The sequence below is a fragment of the Hylobates moloch genome, unplaced genomic scaffold, assembly GCF_009828535.3.
Source record: "Hylobates moloch isolate HMO894 unplaced genomic scaffold, HMol_V3 SCAFFOLD_19, whole genome shotgun sequence".
NCBI lineage: Eukaryota > Metazoa > Chordata > Mammalia > Primates > Hylobatidae > Hylobates > Hylobates moloch.
The window spans coordinates 39510417-39532017 of NW_026652294.1; the positions used below are offsets into that span (position 1 = coordinate 39510417).

The window sequence follows — 21601 nt, forward strand, 5'->3', positions numbered from 1 at the left end:
AGTGTCTGGTGCTCAGTGGCACAAAAGACATGTTTGTGGGATCAACATGTGAGTGTTGATGCTACAGAAAACGAACATGAAATCAACTGTAGAATTCTCTCTCCACATTTCACTGTGTAACCATGGCCACTTGTACTTTCAGTGGCCTCTTCTTGTCCATGGGGCTAGTCCCTGGGCATCAAGTTGTAGGAGACCCAGCAGAAAGGTGGGACCACCTTTGCTGACTTATGATGTGGCCAGATGGCCCGTAGCCCATGAAAATGAGACCCTGCCTGTTTAGAGGACTTTGTGTGCTTTTCAAAGCAGATGGAGTAACTTCATGAAATTGGGCAAGTATAATGTCCATCTGGCAGATAAGGAAACTTAGGCTTCAAAAGCTTAAGTGGCTTCCCATGGTCAGAATGGGAGCCTGTGGAGGAGCCAGGGAACCTTGCCTTTGATACCAGGCCTGGGTTTGTTTTGCTATCTTCAACACGCCATGCACTAAGGGAGAGACGTAGCGTAAATAAATATCATGGCAGCTCTTGTGGAAGATGTATGCAATGGAAAGAGAAACTGTGCCACAGAAGCTTCCAAGCTCTGGATAAGCCCCCAAAGCTACTGAAGCTCTCAAAGAAAACAGTGGGGCTTCCCTGGGAAGAACCAGGTCAGAGGGAGCTGCCATTCCCTCCTCCTCCTCTCCAGGTCCCCATTCACCTCATGTTTGAATAACTACCTGTGACGGCAGAACCATGAAGCCTTTTGTTGAAAGGCTCTCCTGCCAGGATGCAGGCTGGAGCACGGAGGGCAGTGAAAGGACAAGAAGAAACATGTTCACCTCCAGCCAGTGCTGCGGGGAGACTGCAGAAAACCTCACATCGGTCCCAGAAGCCTTGAACCCCCTACACATGCACAGGCCAAAACACTCCTAGATGGCTTTGCTGCTGGGCTGTGCATTCCCAGGTCCTTCAGGCTCCCCTGGAGTCGCCTGCTCCCGTGCGAAGGCCCAGGCCCCTGGGATACTCTCCCGTGCGGAAGTGTGGAGCCCACCAGGCGACTTACGTTCTTCCCCACATCATCTTTGGAGCTCATGAGGTCTTCCATGTCTGCTCGGAGCTGCTTGTTCTGTCTCTCAAACTCCTCCTTGGCCTCCAGGGCTTCCTCGAGGGCCCGGGCCAGTGACAGGGCTTTGGTTTCTTTCTCTCTGGCCTCGGCTTCGGCCCGGTCCCGCTCTTCGGCATAGCGAGCAGAGATGCTCTTCTCTTCTGCTAACAGCTGTGCAGAAGGGGATGGGGAATATGAAAAACCGAAAGTGACATCAACTTTTCTCTTCCACCATGTGGCTGATTTATCGCTAGAGTGCTGCCACTAGATTATGGTGTTCTTGTATTTCCTTTTTTTTTTGCTTTCCCCCTTTTTCCAATTTTGATACAAATATGTATCACATTTAATTGCCTTTAAATAAGATTATTTTAAACCAAACGAACAAAAGCAAGAGCTCTGCCAGGAGGAAATGACACGTGGCCAACCCACCTGGTCAAACTTCTTCTGCTTCTTCTCCAAGTTGGAGGCGACCTGGCGCTGGTGGTCCAGGTCCACCGTGAGGTCGTCCAGCTCCTGCTGCAGGCGGTTCTTGGTCTTCTCCAGTTTGTCATACGCCAGTGCCTTCTCCTCCAGGCGCTGGCTCAGGGCCTCCACGTCCTTCAGAAGCTTCTTCTTGGCTTCTTCCAGACTTTCAATTGTTCCCAGGTCGTCATCTACTTTCTTCTTGGTATCAGCCAACTAGGTTTTGTGTAAGGACAAACAGAAAGATCAGTATTGATGTACTCAATTGGGGCTGGGCATGGTGGCTTACGCCTATAATCCCAGCACTCTGGGAGGGCGAGGCGGGAGGATCACTTGAGGTCAGGAGTTCGAGACCAGCCAGGCCAACATAGTGAAACCTCATCTCTACTAAAAATACAAAAATCACCTGTCTGTAGTCTCGGCTACTGGGGAGGCTGAGGTGGGAGGATCACTTGAGCCCAGGAGGCAGAGGTTGCAGTGAGCTGAGATCACACCACTGCACTCCAGCCTGGGCGATAGAGTGAGACTCTGTCTCAAAAAAAAAAAAAAAAAACCTCAATTGGTTTTTGCATTTGAAGAAAAAAGAAAAAACCTTTTGTTTTTAACATTTTGAGAGAAGAAAAATCAATACTGTGATTTTAAAACAAATGAATCTTAGACTGTCACTTAATTTCTTAGCTAATAGTCTATAAAATGATGACTGGATTGAAACTTTTCATTGTTGACACAGTCCTAGGTCCTTATTTTAAGGGCCTCTAGCATTATAACCAGCATGTGGCTGGGTCAAAGAAAAACCATTTAATGGGCTTAATTTAGTACAACCTAATTAACTGTCCCAAATGGAGTTGAGACAGGCCAGCACAGCAGGGCCAGGAGCTGCTGAAGACACACATCGAGGCCACCGCGTCTTCCTAAAGAGGACACACACCTGGGACTGCAGGGCCAGCACTTGCTTCTCCAGGTTCTTCCTGGCCTCCTCCTCCTCCTCCTGCTGCTCCTGAAGACTGTTCTTCTCCTCTTCCAGCTGCCGGATCCGACTGCTCAGGTTTAGTTTCTGGCGTGTCTCCTCCTGAAGAAGCTCCTGTGTATTTTGTTTAAAAGGGCAACACTTCCGTTATATTTATCACCAAAACAAATACACCTGTATTAAAGAATTCATGTCATAAAAAAATGACAGCCTCAGTGCATGAGAACGCCCAGTGACATTAACAAACACAGATGATTTAAAAACACACACGATAACTTTGTAAAAGCTCTTCACACCAACACTGCTTCAGACTCATCTCTGAGAAATGAGTGGTGGCGCCGTCCACCCAGGGGCCCAGGCTGGAGCCTCCAGGCATCCCCGAGGCCTCCCCTCCTGCGTCCCCCACCACACCCCGCCTCTCCTCAGTCACACCTGGAATCCCTTCCTCTCCACCCCCTGCCCCATCTTAGTTCAGGCCCTCGGCCCTTCGCAGTAGGATCACCTCTCCCGTCTTAGACATCCCCTCAGTTATCTGTCCTTCATGTTTCCTGCCAGATTGACTTCTAAAATGTAAGCACAAACATGTTTTTCCTGTTACTTCCAGACTGGAAAATCTTCAGAGGCATTAGTTGTATGGAGCAGAATTTCTGGGCCATGGCTCCGGCCTCCTCTAGTCTCACTCACCAGGCTGCACCTTGTCATGCATGGAGTATGCTTCAGTTAAAATGAATTTGTCCCCAACTGCCTAATTATTCCACTTTCGGCCTGTCTGAGATTTTTTTTAATCCCCAGCACCTAGCCTAAAGCCTGGCAAATAAACACTCATAAATGTTTGTAAATTTAACAAAACTAAGCTGTAAAACTCCAAGAATAAAGTGCTACATTATTTTCAAGTAACCTGTAGATGACTTAAAAACATCCCTAACGGATGATGCAATACAGATCTTAGTCTGATAAGCCTCAACTCACCCTTTTACAAAATGGACTGTTTCTCACAGGTCAGCACAATGCAATTCCAACCATAAGGAAACAACCTTACTGGAAATGGCCAGCAAGACACTGTGTGCAGGAAGACCATGGCTTGGGCCAACCACAGCCCAGGCAGCAGCCGTGAATGGCAGCTGGAGCTGCCTCCGAGGCCACCCACATGCCTGCCAGACACAGGAACCCCAGGGGCTCTACATCAAGACACTGAGCTTCCAGGGAGAAATCCTGAGTAGCAAAGCTGGCTCCAAATAAAAGTATGACATAAAACTAGTAAGAGGTGACACAGAAGGCAATTCTGGGGCCAGCATATTTCACCAGCTTATATATTACAGAAATGTTAGTTATTGTAAAGACCCCTTACTCCCCGGGGAATACCTGTGTATCCTGTAGTTGAGACTCAAGACTAGCTGCGTCCTTAGCAAATTTAATGCCCTTCTTCTCTGCTTCTTCCAGAAGGGTGGAGACATTATCTAGCTCATTCTGTAAGGAGCAAAAGATTAAATTCAACTCAATAGTAAGCGAGCAGAAAGGGTCTAGAAACACAGCTTTTAAACAGAACACAAATAGAGAAGAACTCGGGGGGAGTGTGAACCTGAAACTACCCATTCAGTTAAGGAAGACTCACCACCAAGAGTCTGTTGCCTTCAAATGGAGCTCAAATAAGTAGGTACCAGAACCTGCCTCCCTGGCCACCTTAATAGTCTCTACCCATGGAAAGGACGGGGGCGGGGGGTCTCCTAACTGGTTTCCTACCTTCTTCTATTTTTATCATGAAGAGACAAAAATTAAAGCAAAGCCTTTGAAAGAGTGACTGTATCCTCTGTGGGGAGGCTGAAAGGCCAGCAGGTGCTTGATTTTGGTCCTCCTTCACATGAAGATGCGTTAACCATATGCTTTGGGAGGAAAGTATAATTCACATTCTTTTAAAACTTGAAGCTTCTATAAAAGGGATAAAAGAGTTTTGTTTGGTTTTTTTTTGTTGTTTTTTTTTTTTGGAGACAGAGTCTTGCCCTGTCGCCCTGGCTGGAGTGCAGTGGTGCAATCTTGGCTCACTGCAACCTCTGCCTCCTGGGTTCAAGCGATTCTCCTGCCTCAGCCTCCCGAGTGGCTGGGACTACAGGCGTGTGCTACCGTGCCCGGCTATTTGTATCTTTAGTAGAGACGAGGTTTCACCATGTTGGCCAGGCTGGTCTCGAACTCCTGACCTCGTGATCTGCCTGCCCCGGCCTCCCAAAGTGCTGGGATGACAGATGTGAGCCACCACACCCGGCTGGAAGTTCTTTTAGGTTTCAAAAAACTGGTATTATATATTCGTCATGAATATTTAAGCTACTTCTTATGGTCAGATTTAATTAATAGTATTTTTTTCTTCCCAATTAATGATATTTCTAAAATATTTTCCAAACAAATCTTCATGGTATAAGATGCTTTATAATTTTTGACGACAGTGGGTGCTGGGAAGAAGCAGAGGGACGCAGAGGGGAAGCAGGGCGCCATAGGTTCTTGCTTGTCCTTGTCACACCGGCCAAGGGAAAGTGGACGGTGGCACAGCCACAACGGAGCACAGGCTGTAACGCTTCCATCTTCACTCTTGTTAGCAACATCCTTCGCAGAGCTCACACTTCATCAGTCTTGGGAACAGTGTGGTGGGGAAGGGCTCTACAGTCAAGAGGGACTCCTGCCTTCAGCACCAGCTCTAGAATTTGCCAGGTGAGTCACCAGAGGGGGCAAGAGCCTTAGCTTCTTTGAGCCTCAGGTTCCTCACCTACCAGAGGGGTTGACTGAGGATTAAATGGGGAACAACGTACATGGGAGCCTAGCATATGCCTGGTGTGGCACAGGGGACAAGGAACTGTCACTCCCCTCCCTTCCCTGCTGTAGGTGGAGTTCATAATGTAGTTTCAGAGATTTTCTCTTTTAGGAACAGCTTTCCAGATGTGTGAGAGCACACACACAGTATTTCAGTATCTACACGTTAACACGGCAGGCCGGGACCGCCCTCCTTCGAAAGGCCTGCTTGTGATGCTGACCTTTGGCTGGTGTGTGGGAACTTGAATTTAGCAAGAGTTCCCACTATTTCCTAAACGATAAGGGTGGCTTTTCTCTAAACTGTCTGTGTAAACAATATGGTCTGTGTTGAACACCTGCGTTTCTTCTGGGAGTCTGCAATTTGGGTTTATGCTAGGCAAGAGGTGCCTATGTAACCAGCCCCTAATAAAAACCCTGGGCACTGAGTCTGTAATGAGCTTCTTGGAAGACAACACTTCACGCACGCTGTCAGGACTCACTGCTGGAGGAATGAAGCATGTCCTGTGTGACTCCGCTGGGATAGGACTCCTGGAAGCTTGTTCCTGGTTTCCTCAGGACCTCAGCCCTCGTGCCCTTTCCTTTGACTGATTTTGCTTTGTATCTTTTCACTGTAATAAATCTTTGCCACGAGTAGGCCTCTCTGCTGAGTTCTAGAGTCCTGGAGAATCATGTACTGTAGTGTGGTCTCGGGCCTCTGACACAACACAGCTCTGTAATGCTTTTTCAATGTGGCAATATAGGATGTACATCTTTTCTTACCAATAAGGACTCATCGACTATATTGTTTTTGCTGGTTGCACAGAAGTCCGTATTAAACATTAAAGTTGTTTCCAACTACACTCAGCCCTTCCTATCCATAGGTTCCATCTGTGGATTCAACCAACCATGTATTAAAAATATTCAGAAAAGGGCTGGGCGCCATAGCTCACGCCTGTAATCCCATCACTTTGGAAGGCCAAGGTGGGCGGATCACGAGGTCAGGAGATCGAGACCAGCCTGGCTAACACGGTGAAACCCCGTCTCTACTAAAAATACAAAACATTAGCTGGGCGTGGCGGTGGGCGCCTATAGTCCCAGCTACTTGGGAGACTGAGGTAGGAGAATAGCGTGAACCTAGGAGGCGGAGCTTGCAGTGAGCTGGGATCGTGCCACTGCACTCCAGCCTGGGCGACAGTGAGACTCCGTCTCAAAAAAAGAAACAAAAATTCAGAAAAAACCCCTGCATGTGTACTGACCATGTACAATTCATGACTCTTTCGGGTTATTTCCTTAAAACATGACTTTTTTGAGTCATTATTTCCTAAAACATACAGTGTAACAACTTTTTACATAGCATGTACATCGTCTTAGGTATTATAATAAGTAATCTAGAGATGATTTATAGTATATGGGAGGATGTGCACATATGCAAATACTATGCCTTTTTTTTTTTTCTTTTGAGACAGTCTTGTTCTGTTGTCCAGGCTGGAGTGCAGTGGCGTCATCTCAGCTCACTGCAATCTCCGCCTCCCTGGATTCAAGTGATTCTCCTGCCTCAGCCTCCCGAGTAGCTGGGATTACAGGTGTGCACCACCACACCTGGCCAATTTTTTTGTATTTTTTAGTAGAGACGGGGTTTCACCATGTTGGCCAGGCTGGTCTCAAACTCCTGACCTCAGGTGATCCACCCGCCTCGGCTTCCCAAAGTGCTGGGATTATAGGTGTGAGCTACCACGCCTGGCCCCATACTATGCCATTTTTACTAGGGACTCCAGCATTAGCGGATTGTGGTATCTGCAGGAGGTCCTGGATGCAATCCCCCAGTGGATACCGAGGGCTGACTGTATATACTTTTGTACACACTTCTGCAACGAACATTCTTGAAGTTGACTCTGTGTGTACATCCTTAGTTAATTCCCTAGGATAAATGACTAGACATGGATTTTTTGGATCTAAGGATACTCCCAGTTTTAAGGCTCGTGATCTAAGACTGCCAAACTGTCCTTTAGGAAAGGTTGCACTAGGCTGGGCACGGTGGCTCAAGCCTGTAATCTCAGCACTTTGGGAGGCTGAGGGGGGCGGATCACGCGGTCAGGAGATCGAGATCATCCTGGCTAACGTGGTGAAACCCCGTCTCTACTAAAAATTCAAAAAATTAGCCGGACATGGTGGTGGGTGCTTGTAGTCCCAGCTACTCGGGAGACTGAGGCAAGAGAATAGCGTGAACCCGGGAGATGGAGGGTGCAGTGAGCAGAGATTGCGCCATTGCACTCTAGCCTGGGCGACAGAGCAAGACTGTCTCAAAAAAAAAAAAAAAAAAAAAAAAAAGGTTGCACTAATTTATACCAGCAGTAAAATTGTAAAAAATAAAACTCTCGCAAATCTTTGCCAATGTGAAGTATAATTTTTTTGGCCCATTGTTCCTATTCTCTTATTTACTGGACTAATGGAGAAGCTGAAGTGCTTAAAACTGTTCAAGCAACTATAAATACAATTCAAAGTGGAACTGATCAAGTCCAATTCATGCTGTCTTCTTCTTAAAATAAATATTACTTAACTTCATCAAAGTAATAGACCCTAGGGACACCTAAGACTCGTTGTATTTACTGGATAGCAATTTTCAGGTATTGCATAGCACACTGGCCATGGGTCTCTTATTGCACAGAGGATGCAGTGGTAAATTAGGGTCATGCTACAGTGGGATGTGTGTAGAGCGGAGGTTTCTGGCTTACCTGCAGCTTACTTGCTTTCTCCGCCAGCTCCACCCTGAGCCTGTCGCCTTCGGAGACCTTGGCATGGAGCTCCTGGACCTGCGCGTCGAGCTTCTTCCTCTTGTGCTCAGACTCAGCCTTGACCTGCTGCAGGACCTTCACCTCACACGCCAGCTCCTTGTTATCTGTCTCCAGGCCCTGCTTGTTCTTCTCTAGATTTGCTTTGAACTAGGAGATGGCAGGGAAAACAATTCACTCGTTATTTTCTAAAACTCCATACAGAGGACTGCTTTTTGAGTCTGCAGAATTGTGCCTAACACACAGTGAGTCTGTAGTCAACATCTGTTGAATGAATGAATGAAAATGTTTGCTGTTCTCTGAGTGTGAGGATTTCTATGTAAGGAATACACGCGTACATACTGCTCTGAGGAGCAGATGCAGATATTTAGGGGCTCACTGTGCTAAGTAATTAGCCTTGTCCATGCCAGGTGTGTCCTGTCTGCAGAGTAATCACTCACACTGTCCTCTGTATAAAACAAGTGTTGTTAGTGTAAAGAATTGTTTTACGCTTACTAACATGAGCAAGCCCCCTTGGTGCAGGGGTGGCCACAACAGGATGTATCTCCAATGACATCTTGCCTCAGGGACAAGATTGGGTGCAGTAAGGTGGTCACATGGGAATCTGGGCCAGACTGTCTGGCTTCAAGCGGCCTTTCCATGAACCAGCTGTGTGACCCTGGCTTAATTACCTAACACGGCTGGGCCTCAGTTTCCTTGTCTTTTAAATGGGAATTATAGGAGACTATGCCACAGGGTTGTAACACAGATTAAGGAAGGCAATTCATGTAGGGTACTTAGCACAGTACCTGACACAAACGTAAATGTTCCGTAAATGTTAATACTGTCATGGTCTGAATTAAAAGGTGGCATGTGGCTAGGCAAAGAACAGAAAGATGGGGAAACCGGAGCAAGAACCAAGTTACAAAGGCAAGGATGATTATGGGAAGTCATGGAGGCCAGTCTGCACAGGAGGGTGGTGTGAGTCACAGGGCACATGAAGTAAAGTTTCAGGAGAACGGAAAGCCTGTGTCTGAGATACAGAAGCGGGAACAATGAATGAAAGCCAACACTGTGTGTGGTGGCTGAGGTGAGATCACAGGCAGGGAAGGACAAGAAGGGAGAGATGAATGTCAGGAAACCCTGAAGGGGAACATCGGCAGGACTTGTGACTTACTGGCATCAGACAAGTAAGGGAAGAATGACTTTCAAGCCATTTGGGGTTTTGAGTGAAGCCACTGGGAGAAGGATTTAGTGGAGGAGACACTGGGGAGGACTGTGTGGTTTGAGATGGCGGCTGCATCCATGCACTTGCATCTGGCTTTTCTTCATAAGGAGACAGTGTGTTTTCAGAAAGCCGCTCCTGCCTTGGCAACTGGGTGCCCAGCAGCCCACTCAATGACGCACAGAGGCTGGAGCCTAATCAATACATAACTGAACAGAACGGGCACATAGGATGGGAGTGGGTCTGACGGCGACTTTCTCCAGGCCATAGCACACGGCAGGGTCTCCCTTACCCGCTTGGCCTGTTCCAGCTGCTCTGAGAGCTCCTCCAGGGCTGTTGCGTGTCTTTGTCTCATGTCTTGGATTTGGGCTTCATGGTTCTTAGTTTCCTCCTCAAGAGCCTTCTTCAGCTCTGCCACTTCTTGTTCACGTTTTGTACTAGAGAAGGACATTTTTTAAGAGAGATCAGAATGAGCTGACTGATTAAAAACACATTTTCTTTTTGAAAAAGTACTGTTTTTGTTTTAAATATTACATAAATTCCTTTAATAAATATTTGATGTGCTATTTCCAGTAGGCTGGCAGGTCTATTACTGTGATATCAGAAACCCTCCTAGAGAGCTGAGTAGTGCCTGTAATCCTGGCAATTTGGGAGGCTAAGGTGGATCGCTTGAGCCTGGGAGGTTGAGGCTACAACCAGCTATGATTGCGCCACTGCACGCCAGCCTGGGCGAGTGAGACCTTATCTTAAAAAAACAAAACAAAACAAAAAAAACCAGTGCAACTTCCATGTCACGTCTGGCTTATCAAGACAAAGGGTGACATCCCTAGGGGTCTTCAAATTGTTCTGGGCAGTCTGGTTTCAGTGGAGGTCAGGAATTGGTTAACACAAGATGCCAAACTGCCTGCCATAGCCCCAACAGACTTGAATAAAACTGGAAAAAGGGAGTCTCCCAGAGATTTTCAAAAGCGAAGGGGTGGCAAAGGCCAAATGAATCAGGACGTTGCAGTGTAACAAAGCAAGACTCTTAGCATTCACGTGAAGAAGCCGCAATTAACTAACATCCTCCCAAAACTCTACCAGGAAATGGCTTAAGGTTGGGGAGGAGGGCATTATCTTTTGGAGGGGCAGGACAATTAAAAGGCAGCTGAGTGGGCTGCTGGGCACCCAGTTGCCAAGGCAGGAGCGGCTTTCTGAAAACACACTGTCTCCTTATGACAAAGGGTTCAGAAAGGGTCTCTGATGTTTGATATGAGAACACAGCAGGTCCATGGGCATAGAATTGGAATATTCTGACATAAACTGTGGTTTTATCTAACCTGCACTTTACGGTATGAAGATCACATTAGCATTAAATATCTTTCCATGGCTGTCTAATATTTTTAAAATTGGCTGTAACGAATACAGGGTAACTTGAATAACCGGAGTTACTCACTTTCTGGAAATCTTACTCCCCGTGGCGAGTCACTCTAAATTTGTTCATCTGAGCACCATGTTTAAGCACGAGCTTGATGAAGACTGAAGCCAGTCGGGTAAACAGCGCTCCTGCTAAGACCTGTATTAGCCCCGTTGAATTAGCTACAACCTCACACTAATCCTGAAGCACATCGCTAGCAAACTTGCTCTATACTTTATAACATGCCACAACTTAGAACAGTGATTCACACACTGATTACCGTGTGGACACATTATCCCTCTCTTCACCTCTCTTTTCCTCTCTTCTCATGGAGTCACGAGACGCAGGGGCTGGCTGAGAGCCAGAGGTCAAAGACGTGCTGCTCTGGTCCTGTCCTCTGCAGGCTCCCATCAAGATCATTTCAGCTGACTCTAGTGGCCAGTGCTTCACTGATCAGACTCCAGGGAAATCTCTCCTACTAGCAGCACACTGTCTTTTGGGAAAACAGTGTGTGTGTGTGTGTGTGTGTGTGTGTGTGTGTTCCTCATCCCTACTTGAATCCAATGGTCAAAGGAAACCTTCACCTTCTCTTCTCCAGGCTGAACAACCCAATTTCTTTTAGTTTTTCATCAAAAGACCTTAAGAGAGTGAAAATGCCAGTGAGTCTGCAGAATAGTAGATGATTTACGGAGGACTGTTACTTTATACTAATCATGGGAAGAACCAGGGCCCAGGTGGGGTGGTTTGCGTTCTCTAAGGGTCCTTAGCAAGAATGGAGGACAGGAGCTGCAGGCAAAACAGAATCAGTGAATGCTACAGCTGAGCATAGGCATGGTTTTCATAAATATGCGCACTTTATTTTTTTGCAAGGGTTGGATGGAAAAATGATCAGAACCTTATTTTCTATTGCAGTTAAAAGCCCAGCTGGGAGTGGAGAGTTCAGCCAAGTCTAGTTCAGTGGTTTCTAGATTTTATAAAAGCAGATAGGTCAAAGAGAAGTCCAGGACTTAAACTACTAAAAGCAGTTACTCTGCTGAAGTGGGGTAAGGGCTGGGCGCTGTGGCTCATGCCTGTAATCCCAGCACTTTGGGAGGCCAAGGCGGGCGGATCACCTGAGGTTGGGAGTTCGCGATCAGCCTGACCAACATGGAGAAACCCCGTCTCTACTAAAAAATACAAAATTAGCCGGGAGTGGTGGCGCATGCCTGTAATCCCAGCTACTCAGGAGGCTGAGGCAGGAGAATAGTTTGAACCCAGGAGGTGGAGGTTGCAGTGAGCCAAGATTGCACCATCACGCTCTGGCCTGGGCAACAAGAGCGAAACTCCATCTCAAAAAAATATAAAATAAAAAATAAAATAAAATAAAAAAGTCGGGTAGGAAGCCTCGAACCATGCCTGGCTCAGATGGGGTTTTTCCTCTCTCTGGGAAAAAGCTGAAGACAAAAACCAACCAACCTCTGTCCGGCTGCCGTAGCCGTATATATTCATGGCCAGGATCATGGCAAACATTCCAAGGCTCACCCCTCTGTTCTCCAGCACGGAGAGCCTCCCCACACCCACCATCTGACCTCAGTCTCGCTGTTCTACCGAGCTGGCCTGCTCTGTGGATACCATGATGTCATTCTTTCCACGACCAAGTGCCCAGGTTTCCAGCTGCTGGGTGGACCCAGCTGATGACATCCTTGTCCTCTGGGGAAACGCGCTGGTTTTCACCACAACCCATTTCCCTCCTGGTTGCTGTGGGTCATTTTCTGCCTCTCTGGCCACACTTGCATTCATAAACAATTCCCTCCGTCCTTCTTGCTTTATTCCAGGCCTCAGCAACTCCCCAGGGTGAGGGGCTATTCTTGCCATCATTCACACCCTGGAAGAGCCAGCAGGTGCGCCTGCAGCCAGCCAAGGTGCGAGGGTTCCCTTCTGGCTGGGACTCCTGGGGTGGCCCTGAGGTACTTGGCAGTGTGAGTCTGGGAGGAAGCAGATGGCCTCTGCCAGGACAGCAAGCTGGCATACCCCCCACACTGCTCTCCACAGTGACGACACCTATGAGTCCGTGGGAGCCGCAGGCCAGCACCAGGCCTGCGTACCGGCTCACTGCTAAGGCTCTCCTGCGACTCGCGGGCTGCCACGCTGCAGCTTTCTACCCCGGAGCCTTCTCTGACCATGTTCACCTATGCTTGTCACCTTTTTCATGCCCACCCCGGCTGCTGGCTCGTGATGCTGCATATGCCTCTGCCCACTGCACACTCTGTCCCAGTGCCTGCACCAGCCTTCTTCTCATCCTTGTGAAGGCACCCTTCCCTTTTCAGCTGGTTACCTATACCGTTCACACCACCTGGCACTGCCAGCATACGTGCCTGGCCTCCTGGGTATCTCCTCCTATTCCTGTGTTTACCCTTCTCCCTCTGGTCCTATCTATAAATCTCTTTTCGCTGCCCCCTGCTCTGTGTAGTTGTCACTGTCTCTCCCTAGACATCCATCACTGACCACAGCTTTTCTGATCACATCCATCTCACTCTGTGTCCCTCAGTCTGTTGGTTTACCACCCACCCCTGCACAGGTATTTCTACCCATAGGCTGGTCTGTTTCTAACCATTACCATTTAATCACCGTTCCACCTGCCATCATGAGGAAAAGCACACCACCTCCCAAAGACAGCAAGCACACCAGGCATTTCTGCACAGGCTCGGTGGAGAGGTTGGCGAGCGCTCGGGCCCTGCTTCCTCTCCCACACTCACCGTAGTTCCTGCTGGGCTGCTGTGGTGTCCAGCGTGTCCTCCAGCTCTGTTTTCAGAGCTTCCAGTTCCTCACTCAAGTCCCTTTTCTGCTTTTCGGCCTTGTTCCGTGAAGCCTTCTCGGATTCAAAGTCTTCCTGAAGTTCCGCAATTTGGGCTTGTAGCTCTCGCACAACTTTAAGGGCATTGTTCTTATGGAGTGTTTCATCGTCACCTCTGTTAAAACACCCAGGCACAAGAGGCACTCAGAGACGGCACCCGGGTGGCCTGTTTCTCAGGCGAGCCCCAACCCCCGAGCACCTCTCCACAAGGAGACCCCAGTCCCACATCCCTCCTCCTGGGGCCTGAGGCTGGTGCAGATGCTCAGCACCTGCTAGGGCAGGAGGAGGGCCTCGGGTAGGGGACTTGCTGAAGGCAAGCTAATGGTAATGGCAGAGCCGTAATGGCAGAGCCAGAACTAGATTCCAGCCCAGCGCCCTTTCCAAACGACCATGCTTCTCCATTAAAAGGTAGGACACTCTTACTTTAGCCCTTAGAATATGAAAACATTTTCTCTGAAGTCAAAGGCTGTTATAGTTAAAAATCTGCTTCTAACTATGAAGGAGTGACCTCCTCATCACACCGGAACCCAGCCAAACCAGGGATGCTCCGAGAACACAGTGGAAGAAAGAGGCTCTCATCCTCACACCCTCCAGGTGCCGCTCTTCCATAGGGCATCTTTTTGTTTATGTCTGTGGTTTAAAATGTTGGAAGATTTTTCTGATTGGGAATAGTTGGGACGTTTGAGGTAAGGGAAATTTTTCTTGTAAGATTTTGATTGTAACACATTATAAACTCCAAGTATTACAACCATGTAGCCAAATAGTTATTCTTTATAAAGAAATGAAACATTAGACATAAATACATTTATTACATCTGATTTGCATTCTAAACTGAAAGGTTTAGAACTGCTTATTGAATCATGCTGTCAGTGGAGAAATATAATTTCTGAAAAGTGATTTCCCTTCAAGTTCTAAAACATACTATAGGCCGGGTGTGGTGGCTCATGCCTGTAATCCCAGCACTTTGGGAGGCCAAGGTGGGTGGATCACTTGGGGTTAGGAGTTTGGGACTAGCCTGACCAACATGGTGAAACCCCATCTCTACTAAAAATACAAAAATTAGCCGTTGTGGTGGTGCACACATGTAATCCCAGCTGGTTGGGAGGCTGAGGCATAAGAATTGCTTGAACCCGGGAGGTGGAGGTTGCAGTGAGTCGAGATTGCACCACTGCACTCCAGCCTGGGTGACAGAGTGAGACTCCATGTCAAAATAAATAAATAAATAAATAAATAAAAAACATACTACAGTTAATCTGTAATGTACAGAGACCAAAACATTTGTTATACTGAAATAATTTGTTCTGGTGTGAATTTCCAAGGGTTTCATAATATAATTTGTCATTTTAAAGTATAAATACTGAGATGGTTTATAAGACTTTCTTGCTGCCCTGACACAAATTCTGTACGCCTGGGCTTTTCACTTTCTCAGGCCACACCGAACAGCAAGTAAACCCCATCTCACTCTCCCAGGGTTTTTGGATGCTCCCGAACATAACAAAGTCTGCTGAAACTCAGCCCCAGGGGCTCCCGTGCAGCGCAGCTGCGGGGCCACAGACCTGGCCAGCGCGCCCTGCAGCTCCTCCTCCTTCTTGGCCAGCTGTAGCTTGAGCTCGTCAATCTGTGCCTGCAGCTCTGCGATCTGGTCCTGCAGGTCGGTTGTCTCCCCGTCGAGTTTTCTTTTGGCCTTTTCCAGTTCCTGACGAGTCTTTTCTTCCTTCTTTAAGCGTTCTTTAAGGCAAGACATAAGAAGCTCTTCAACACACCGAGTGACTCACCACAGGAATAAACTAAAATTCAGACTGATCCAAGTTGAAAATAAGCCATTTTATTCAAAAGCTTGTCACTGCCCTGATGACATGGTCATGCCCTGATGCCAACTGCTCAGTCATTTCAAACCCACCGAAATCTGGAGGGGAGATAAATTAGGGTGGGGAGGGAATTTTAAGGAAGAAGTTGAGTGTCCTAAGAATGTCCTTTCATGGGAGGTGAGACCACACTGTGAGAGCCGAAGGGACCTGGAATCCTCTCACGTCAAACCCATCGCTGTGCCCAGGTTTGCAAAGTGGCTCAGCAGGTGCTGGGGCAGCAATCGTAGCTGCCTGTCACCCCATTCCCTTTTCCATGGGAACTCCTGTTCTGAACCAAGAAAACTGCCGTCCTCGAGTACTGGGAGAGAGGAGACAGAAGAGTGGGCAGAGAGGGCCAGGCCTCTTTTCCATCCTCCCCTCTAAAATTCTGCAGCGATCTCTCAGTTAGCCCTAGTGATCTATTTCACTGAATGATTTATTTCCTTGCAACGACCTGTATGCCTTTGTGTTCTCCACCAGGAACCAATTTGCTGAGAGGATGAGACCGAGTGTCACAGGCTGATCAAACAGGTGAGTAAACAAGCGCATGTGCTTATGGTACTTCCTCAGCAGAAGAACCATATACTAGTACAAATGGTTTATGAAAGTAATTTCATACTGACATCCCCTCTTTTGTTTATACTAAAACAAACAAACAAACAAAACCCCACATATTTTTAAAAACCCAACCCTGTCATCTTCCTATCATAAAAGCACACATTATTAAAGAGTGGGCACCTGCCTGCAGGCGCCTGCACAGAGCTCCCTCCCCCTGGTGATGGTACCAGTCTCTAGCTGCTCTTTCCAACTTCCATCCTCTTTTCTTATTTCTTTTGCAGAAGCTGTAATGTCCTAGGATTTCCTGATACTACACTGTGGCTTGGCCCTCAGCAGTGTCTTCTCTGTATCTGCCAGCTTTTATGTCACTGGCCAGTCCCTTTGTGAGGTAAAATCTGGGCAATGCAGCTTTAGATTAAACACAATGGTCTGTAGGACCCAAACAATTTAACCCCGACCATGCCCACCAAAGGGCAGTATCTTTTACCACAGTATCAAAGTTAAAAAAGGAAAACCAGGACTGGCGCCGTGGCTCATGTCTGTAATCCCAGCACTTTGGGAGGCCAAGGTGGGTGGATTACCTAAGGTCAGGAGTTTGAGACCAGCCTGACCAACATGGTGAAACCCCATCTCTATTAAAAATACAAAATTAGCCAGATGTGGTGGCACATGCCTGTAATCCCAGCTACTTGGGAGGCTGAGGCAAGAGAATCGCTTGAACCCGGGAGGTGGAGGTTGCAGTAAGCCAAGATTGCACCACTGTACTCCAGCCTGGGCAACAAGAGTGAAACTCCGTCTTAAAAAAAAAAGAAAAAGAAAAAGGAGAACCATTTTATCATCATTTCAAGGCAACATAAAATAACCTTAAGAGCCCTTTTTATTATTTTTTAAAGACAGGGTCTCGCTGTGTTACCCAGGCTGTAGTGCGGTGGCATGATCATAGCTCACTACAGTGAGCTCCTGGGCGCAAGCAATTCTGCTGCCTCTGTCACCCAGGCTGGAGTGCAGTGGCACGATCACAGCTCACTATGGTGAGCTCCTGGGCACAAGCAATCCTGCTGCCTCAGCTTCCAAGTAGCTGGGACTATAGATGCGCACCACTACGCCAGGCTAATTTGTAAATTTTTTGTAGAGGTGGGGTCTCACTATGCTGCCCAGGCTGGTCTTAAACTCCTGGCCTCATGAGATCCTCCTGCCTCAGCCTCCCAAAGTGCTAGGATTACAGGCCTGAGACACCACGCCCAACCAAGGGACCTATTTTAATAAGTCAACCCAAACTGAAGGTCCTTATTGTTAGTAATCATCATGTGTATTTTTTATTTTTGCATGTTTTGATTACAGTAAAAGCTAAACACTCACATGTCCTAGTCTTTGATTTCTCTAGCCCCAAACACTAACCTTCTAAATCTGAGATCATCACTTCTTGCTTATTCCTGATTTTGGCCAAGTTTTTTGCCTTTTCTTCCTCTTCGGCCAGCTGAGAGGAACACTCAGCAATGCGATCTTCCATGAGTTTCTTTTCCTGGACAGGAAAAATTGACTGCTTCAGAAAAGCCACTCAAACTGACCACTTGGGTTCTGTATTCCTCATAAAGGTCAACTGTCTTTGACTCAAGAGAAAACAAGTACTATCGGCACTGCCTTCCCCAGCAGACTGTACACAGTCACGTGCTGCAGAATGGTGTTTTAGACGATGATGAACCGGATACACGACAGTGGTCTCCTAAGATGATCATGGAGCTGAAAACTTCATCAGAGCTGTCATAACACCACAGTGCAATTACTCTATTTTTAAAATAAAAGTACTGCAGCCTCAGTGTGCCATGTTGATAAAAGTCTGCAGTCACGTACAGCAATGTCCTAGGCCTTCACATTCACTCAGCGCTTACTCACTGGCTCACCCAGAGCAGCTTCCAGCCCTGCAAGCTGCATTCATGGTGAGTGCCCAATAGAGGTGTGCCATTTTAAATCTTTTCTATCATTTTTACCGTACCTTTTCTATCATATTTTTACTGGACTTTTGTTTGGATATGTTTAGATACACAAGTACTTATTAGCACTGTGTTCCAACTGCCTACAGTATTCAGGACAGTAACATGCTGTACAAGTGTGTGGCCTAGAAGCAATCGGCCACACCGTCTAGTCTAGGTTATGTATAGCAGGCTCTACCATCTAGTTTGTGTCAATACACTCTATGATGTTTGTACGAGGATAAAATAACTTCACAATGCATTTCCCAGAATGTGTCCTCATTGTTAAATAACACACAACTGTACTCCAAAAGGGCAGGAAGGCTTACACGTCTTGGTGCCCACCCCGGGAGCTTGGCCCAGCTGCCTGGTATTCAGAGTCCCACAGCCAATGGTGGACGAATTAGTGCTTGCACAGATGGAAACAAATCATCACTGAGTGACCATTATGCACAAAATGCACATGCTGAAAGTCTAAAAGATTATCAGGATATTTGATAAGGTTTAAAAAATTCAGTGGTGCCTGTGTCTTTAGAAATCTACACAAGTAGAGACTTACAGAGAAAATTCAGTAAATGAACCTAAAATCTTGAGAATTTTCTGTTTGAGGTCACTTTCAATGAGTGTATCAACATAATATTATATAAATATTTTCTGTAACTAAAATCAGCTTTTTGTGGGAACAGTCTCTTACTTTGATAAACTTGGAATTTTGGTCCTCGAGAAGCAGAATCTCCTCTTCCATCTTCTTGATCTTGGCCTCTGCTGTCACTTTTTCCAGCTGCAGCTTTTGCCGAGCCCCTTCCTCCTCGTCCAGCTGCTCTTCCAGGTCCTTGTGAAGAACACACAGTCAGTCTTGCCACTTTCTCGAGATTTGGCCACACATTCATTGTGCACAGGAATGCATTACAATGAGATAGTAATTTTTTTTTTTTTTTTTTGAGACGGAGTCTCGCTCTGTTGCCCAGGCTGAAGTGCAGTGGTGCCACTTCGGCTCACTGCAACCTTCACCTCCTGGGTTCACGCCATTCTCCTGCCTCAGCCTCCCGAGTAGCTGGGACTACAGGTGCCCGCCACCATGCCTGGCTAATTTTTTGATTTTTTTTTTTTTAGTAGAGACAGGGTTTCACCGTGTTAGCCAGGATGGTCTTGATCTCCTGACCTCATGATCCATCCGCCTCAGCCTAGATACTGATTTTTGATTCTCAAAATGCCAAAGATATTTAAAAAAATATGACATGCAGTTATGTGAAATAGACATTTGTATCTGCTACAGGCTAAAGTACAAACTGGGTCAATCCTTCTAGAAGCCAACATGGTAAAACGTAGCTTTGAAAATGAGCCTTTCCTTTCAACCAGCAATTTCAGGAAATTGTCACAGATGCGATTTATATAAAAAGACATACAGTGATAAGTTCAGGCAAACATGAATAATGTAGTAGCACTCATCAAATGTGTATTTAATTTAGCTGAATCCAACTATATACATGTTTGGCCAAAGAGGAGAGAAAGAGAACATGAAAACAACAGTTTAAATAGTACAGGTCGTGAGAAATGAGCTGTCTCAGTTCAAGTGCACCTTTCATAGCAGAAGCACCTCATCAAACTGGGCGGGAGTATAGAGTTTACATGTATTTTTATTAGAACATGCAGATCTTTATACTCTACATTACTGTTTATGATAAACATGCTACTACACAGGATCACAGATAGATTACCCCATTTTATATGAGGTGATTATTACACACTGCATGCCTGTATCAAAACATCTCATGTACCCCATATATACAGACATATACACACACACGCATAAAAATTAAAAGAAAAATAAAGTGTTACAGCTCTTTTAGAATTTGTCTAGCAGGCTTTCTGGTTTCTGGTGGGAAGCTCCCACCCCCTCCAAAAAAAGAAAGAAAAAAAAAGTTAAAAAAAAACCCAGGCCGGGCACAGTGGCTCACGCCTGTAGTCCTAGCACTTTGGAGGGCCGAGGTGGGTGGATCACCTGAGGTCAAGAGTTCGAGACCAGCCTGGCCAACATGGTGAAACCTCATCTCTACTAAAAATACAAAAATTAGCTGGGCGTGGTAGCAGGCGCCTGTAATCCCAGCTACTGGGGAGGCTGAGGCAAGGGAATCACTTGAACCCAGGAGGTGGAGGTTGCAGTGAGCCGAGATTGTGCCATTGCACTCCAGCCTGGGCAACAAAGTGAGACTCCGTCTCAAAAACAGAACAAAAAAACAAAAACAAAAACAAACCCCCAAAAACCAAAACTAGGGTTGTACAGATCAACACATGGCCAACTTAAGGAAATGTTCAAGAGTAACTCTGGCTAAATAATTTACTCATTGTTAATTTTAGAATGAAACCATGGCAAAAAATGAGTGTTTTCTTGTAAAAATTTCAAACACACATATAAGCACACAGACCAGAATAAAGAGCCCCACACAGAAGCATCACCCTGACCTTAACAAGCATCAACTCATAGTCAATTCCATTTCATGTGTGCCTCCACCTGCTCCCTTCTCCCCCTGGGTTATTTTGAAGCAAATCCCAGACATCATATTTCACTTGTAAAACCTTCAGGCTGTACCTCTAAAATATAAAGACCATTTAAAAGGCACATTTGTCTGTTTCGATCAGAATCCAAAAATTGTGCCTCATGAGTACAGCCTGTATTTCAAAAAGAAAGTTAAGTACCAGGGAAGGGCTAATTTTTAAAAATTCTCATTCTGACTGTTGGCCACCTCCTATGTCAGTGCTGAGCGTTTCTTATTAGCCAAACCACATAGTAGATGTCTATCTAATGAATGGAGTGAGCAACAGAATCACTGACAACATGAAGAACAAGTTAGGTCTTCTACAGAATGCTACAGATCCTGGGAGGTTTGCGACTGAATCTCTTTGCAAACTGTAAGACGTCACTTAGAACATAAAAAAGATTCCTATTCAAAATGACAAATCTGTGTTCAAAGAAAATCTATTATAGGTGTGTTTCACATGATGGTCATCTTTCTAAGGGTGGCTTCTGATAACCCAGAACCCTTTTGCTTCTCTGTAGACTTCAGAATCCAAACACTTAACTTCCGTTTATTCAACAGATCCACTTGAAAATCCAAAATATGCTTCTAAGTAAAAATTATTATACATACCTGAATATGTGCTTGCATTTTTTTCTTTTCATTTTGGAGGATTTGGTTTCTTTCTTCTTCTTCTTCAACCCTAGACTCCAAGTCATGTAGAATCTCTTCTAATTCCTGCTTTTTAGCAGCAAGTCTTGCCCTCATCTCTTCTGCTTCAGCAAAGAGCTCAGTCTCTGCTTGTAGTTGTTCTGCAAGGATATTCTTCTCTTCTAAAAGCTGCAATCACAATAAAGTGTCTGTGATTTGCCCCTATTACATACGTACACAGTATATATTCACCGTGATTTCAATGGTCAATGCATATCAAAGAAACTGGGAGATAAAAACATATAACATCACGGGAAGAACTTTCAAATACGTTTTTGTCTATAGCAAAATAAGTGAGATGAAAATATTTTGGTTGTTCCTGTTGTCTCAAGTTACTGTGAATAATACATATTAAATTCATTATAGTTCATCTATGAAGGTAATTTACAAGGGACAGATAAATAGGAGAGTGAAAATATTATTCAAATGCCATAAAGTCCATGGTGATTACTAATGCCTGTTTGGTAGTAAGTGATATCCTTGGCCATTA

At 46.1% G+C, this 21601-nt stretch overlaps 1 protein-coding gene and 1 non-coding gene across 7 annotated transcripts in view; one reads left to right on the top strand and one right to left on the bottom strand.

The window, feature by feature from the left end:
- The window catches only part of MYH10 (myosin heavy chain 10), a 156218-nt gene that overhangs the window by 17189 nt on the left and 117428 nt on the right, over positions 1–21601 (bottom strand). For all 6 annotated transcript variants that reach the window (XM_032139177.2, XM_032139174.2, XM_032139176.2 and 3 more), the window contains 11 exons: positions 21034–21240; positions 18579–18716; positions 17313–17436; positions 15066–15237; positions 13412–13624; positions 9573–9717; positions 8020–8226; positions 3875–3979; positions 2474–2626; positions 1513–1761; positions 1042–1254 (listed from right to left, as the gene is read on the bottom strand). In XM_032139177.2, coding sequence (XP_031995068.1) covers positions 1042–1254; positions 1513–1761; positions 2474–2626; positions 3875–3979; positions 8020–8226; positions 9573–9717; positions 13412–13624; positions 15066–15237; positions 17313–17436; positions 18579–18716; positions 21034–21240 — 1926 coding nt within the window. The remainder of the gene's footprint in view (positions 1–1041; positions 1255–1512; positions 1762–2473; positions 2627–3874; positions 3980–8019; positions 8227–9572; positions 9718–13411; positions 13625–15065; positions 15238–17312; positions 17437–18578; positions 18717–21033; positions 21241–21601) is intronic.
- On the top strand, positions 19715–19776 carry LOC116459591 (U7 small nuclear RNA). Its single transcript, XR_004245628.1, has one exon. It is a non-coding gene; the product is annotated as a U7 small nuclear RNA (small nuclear RNA).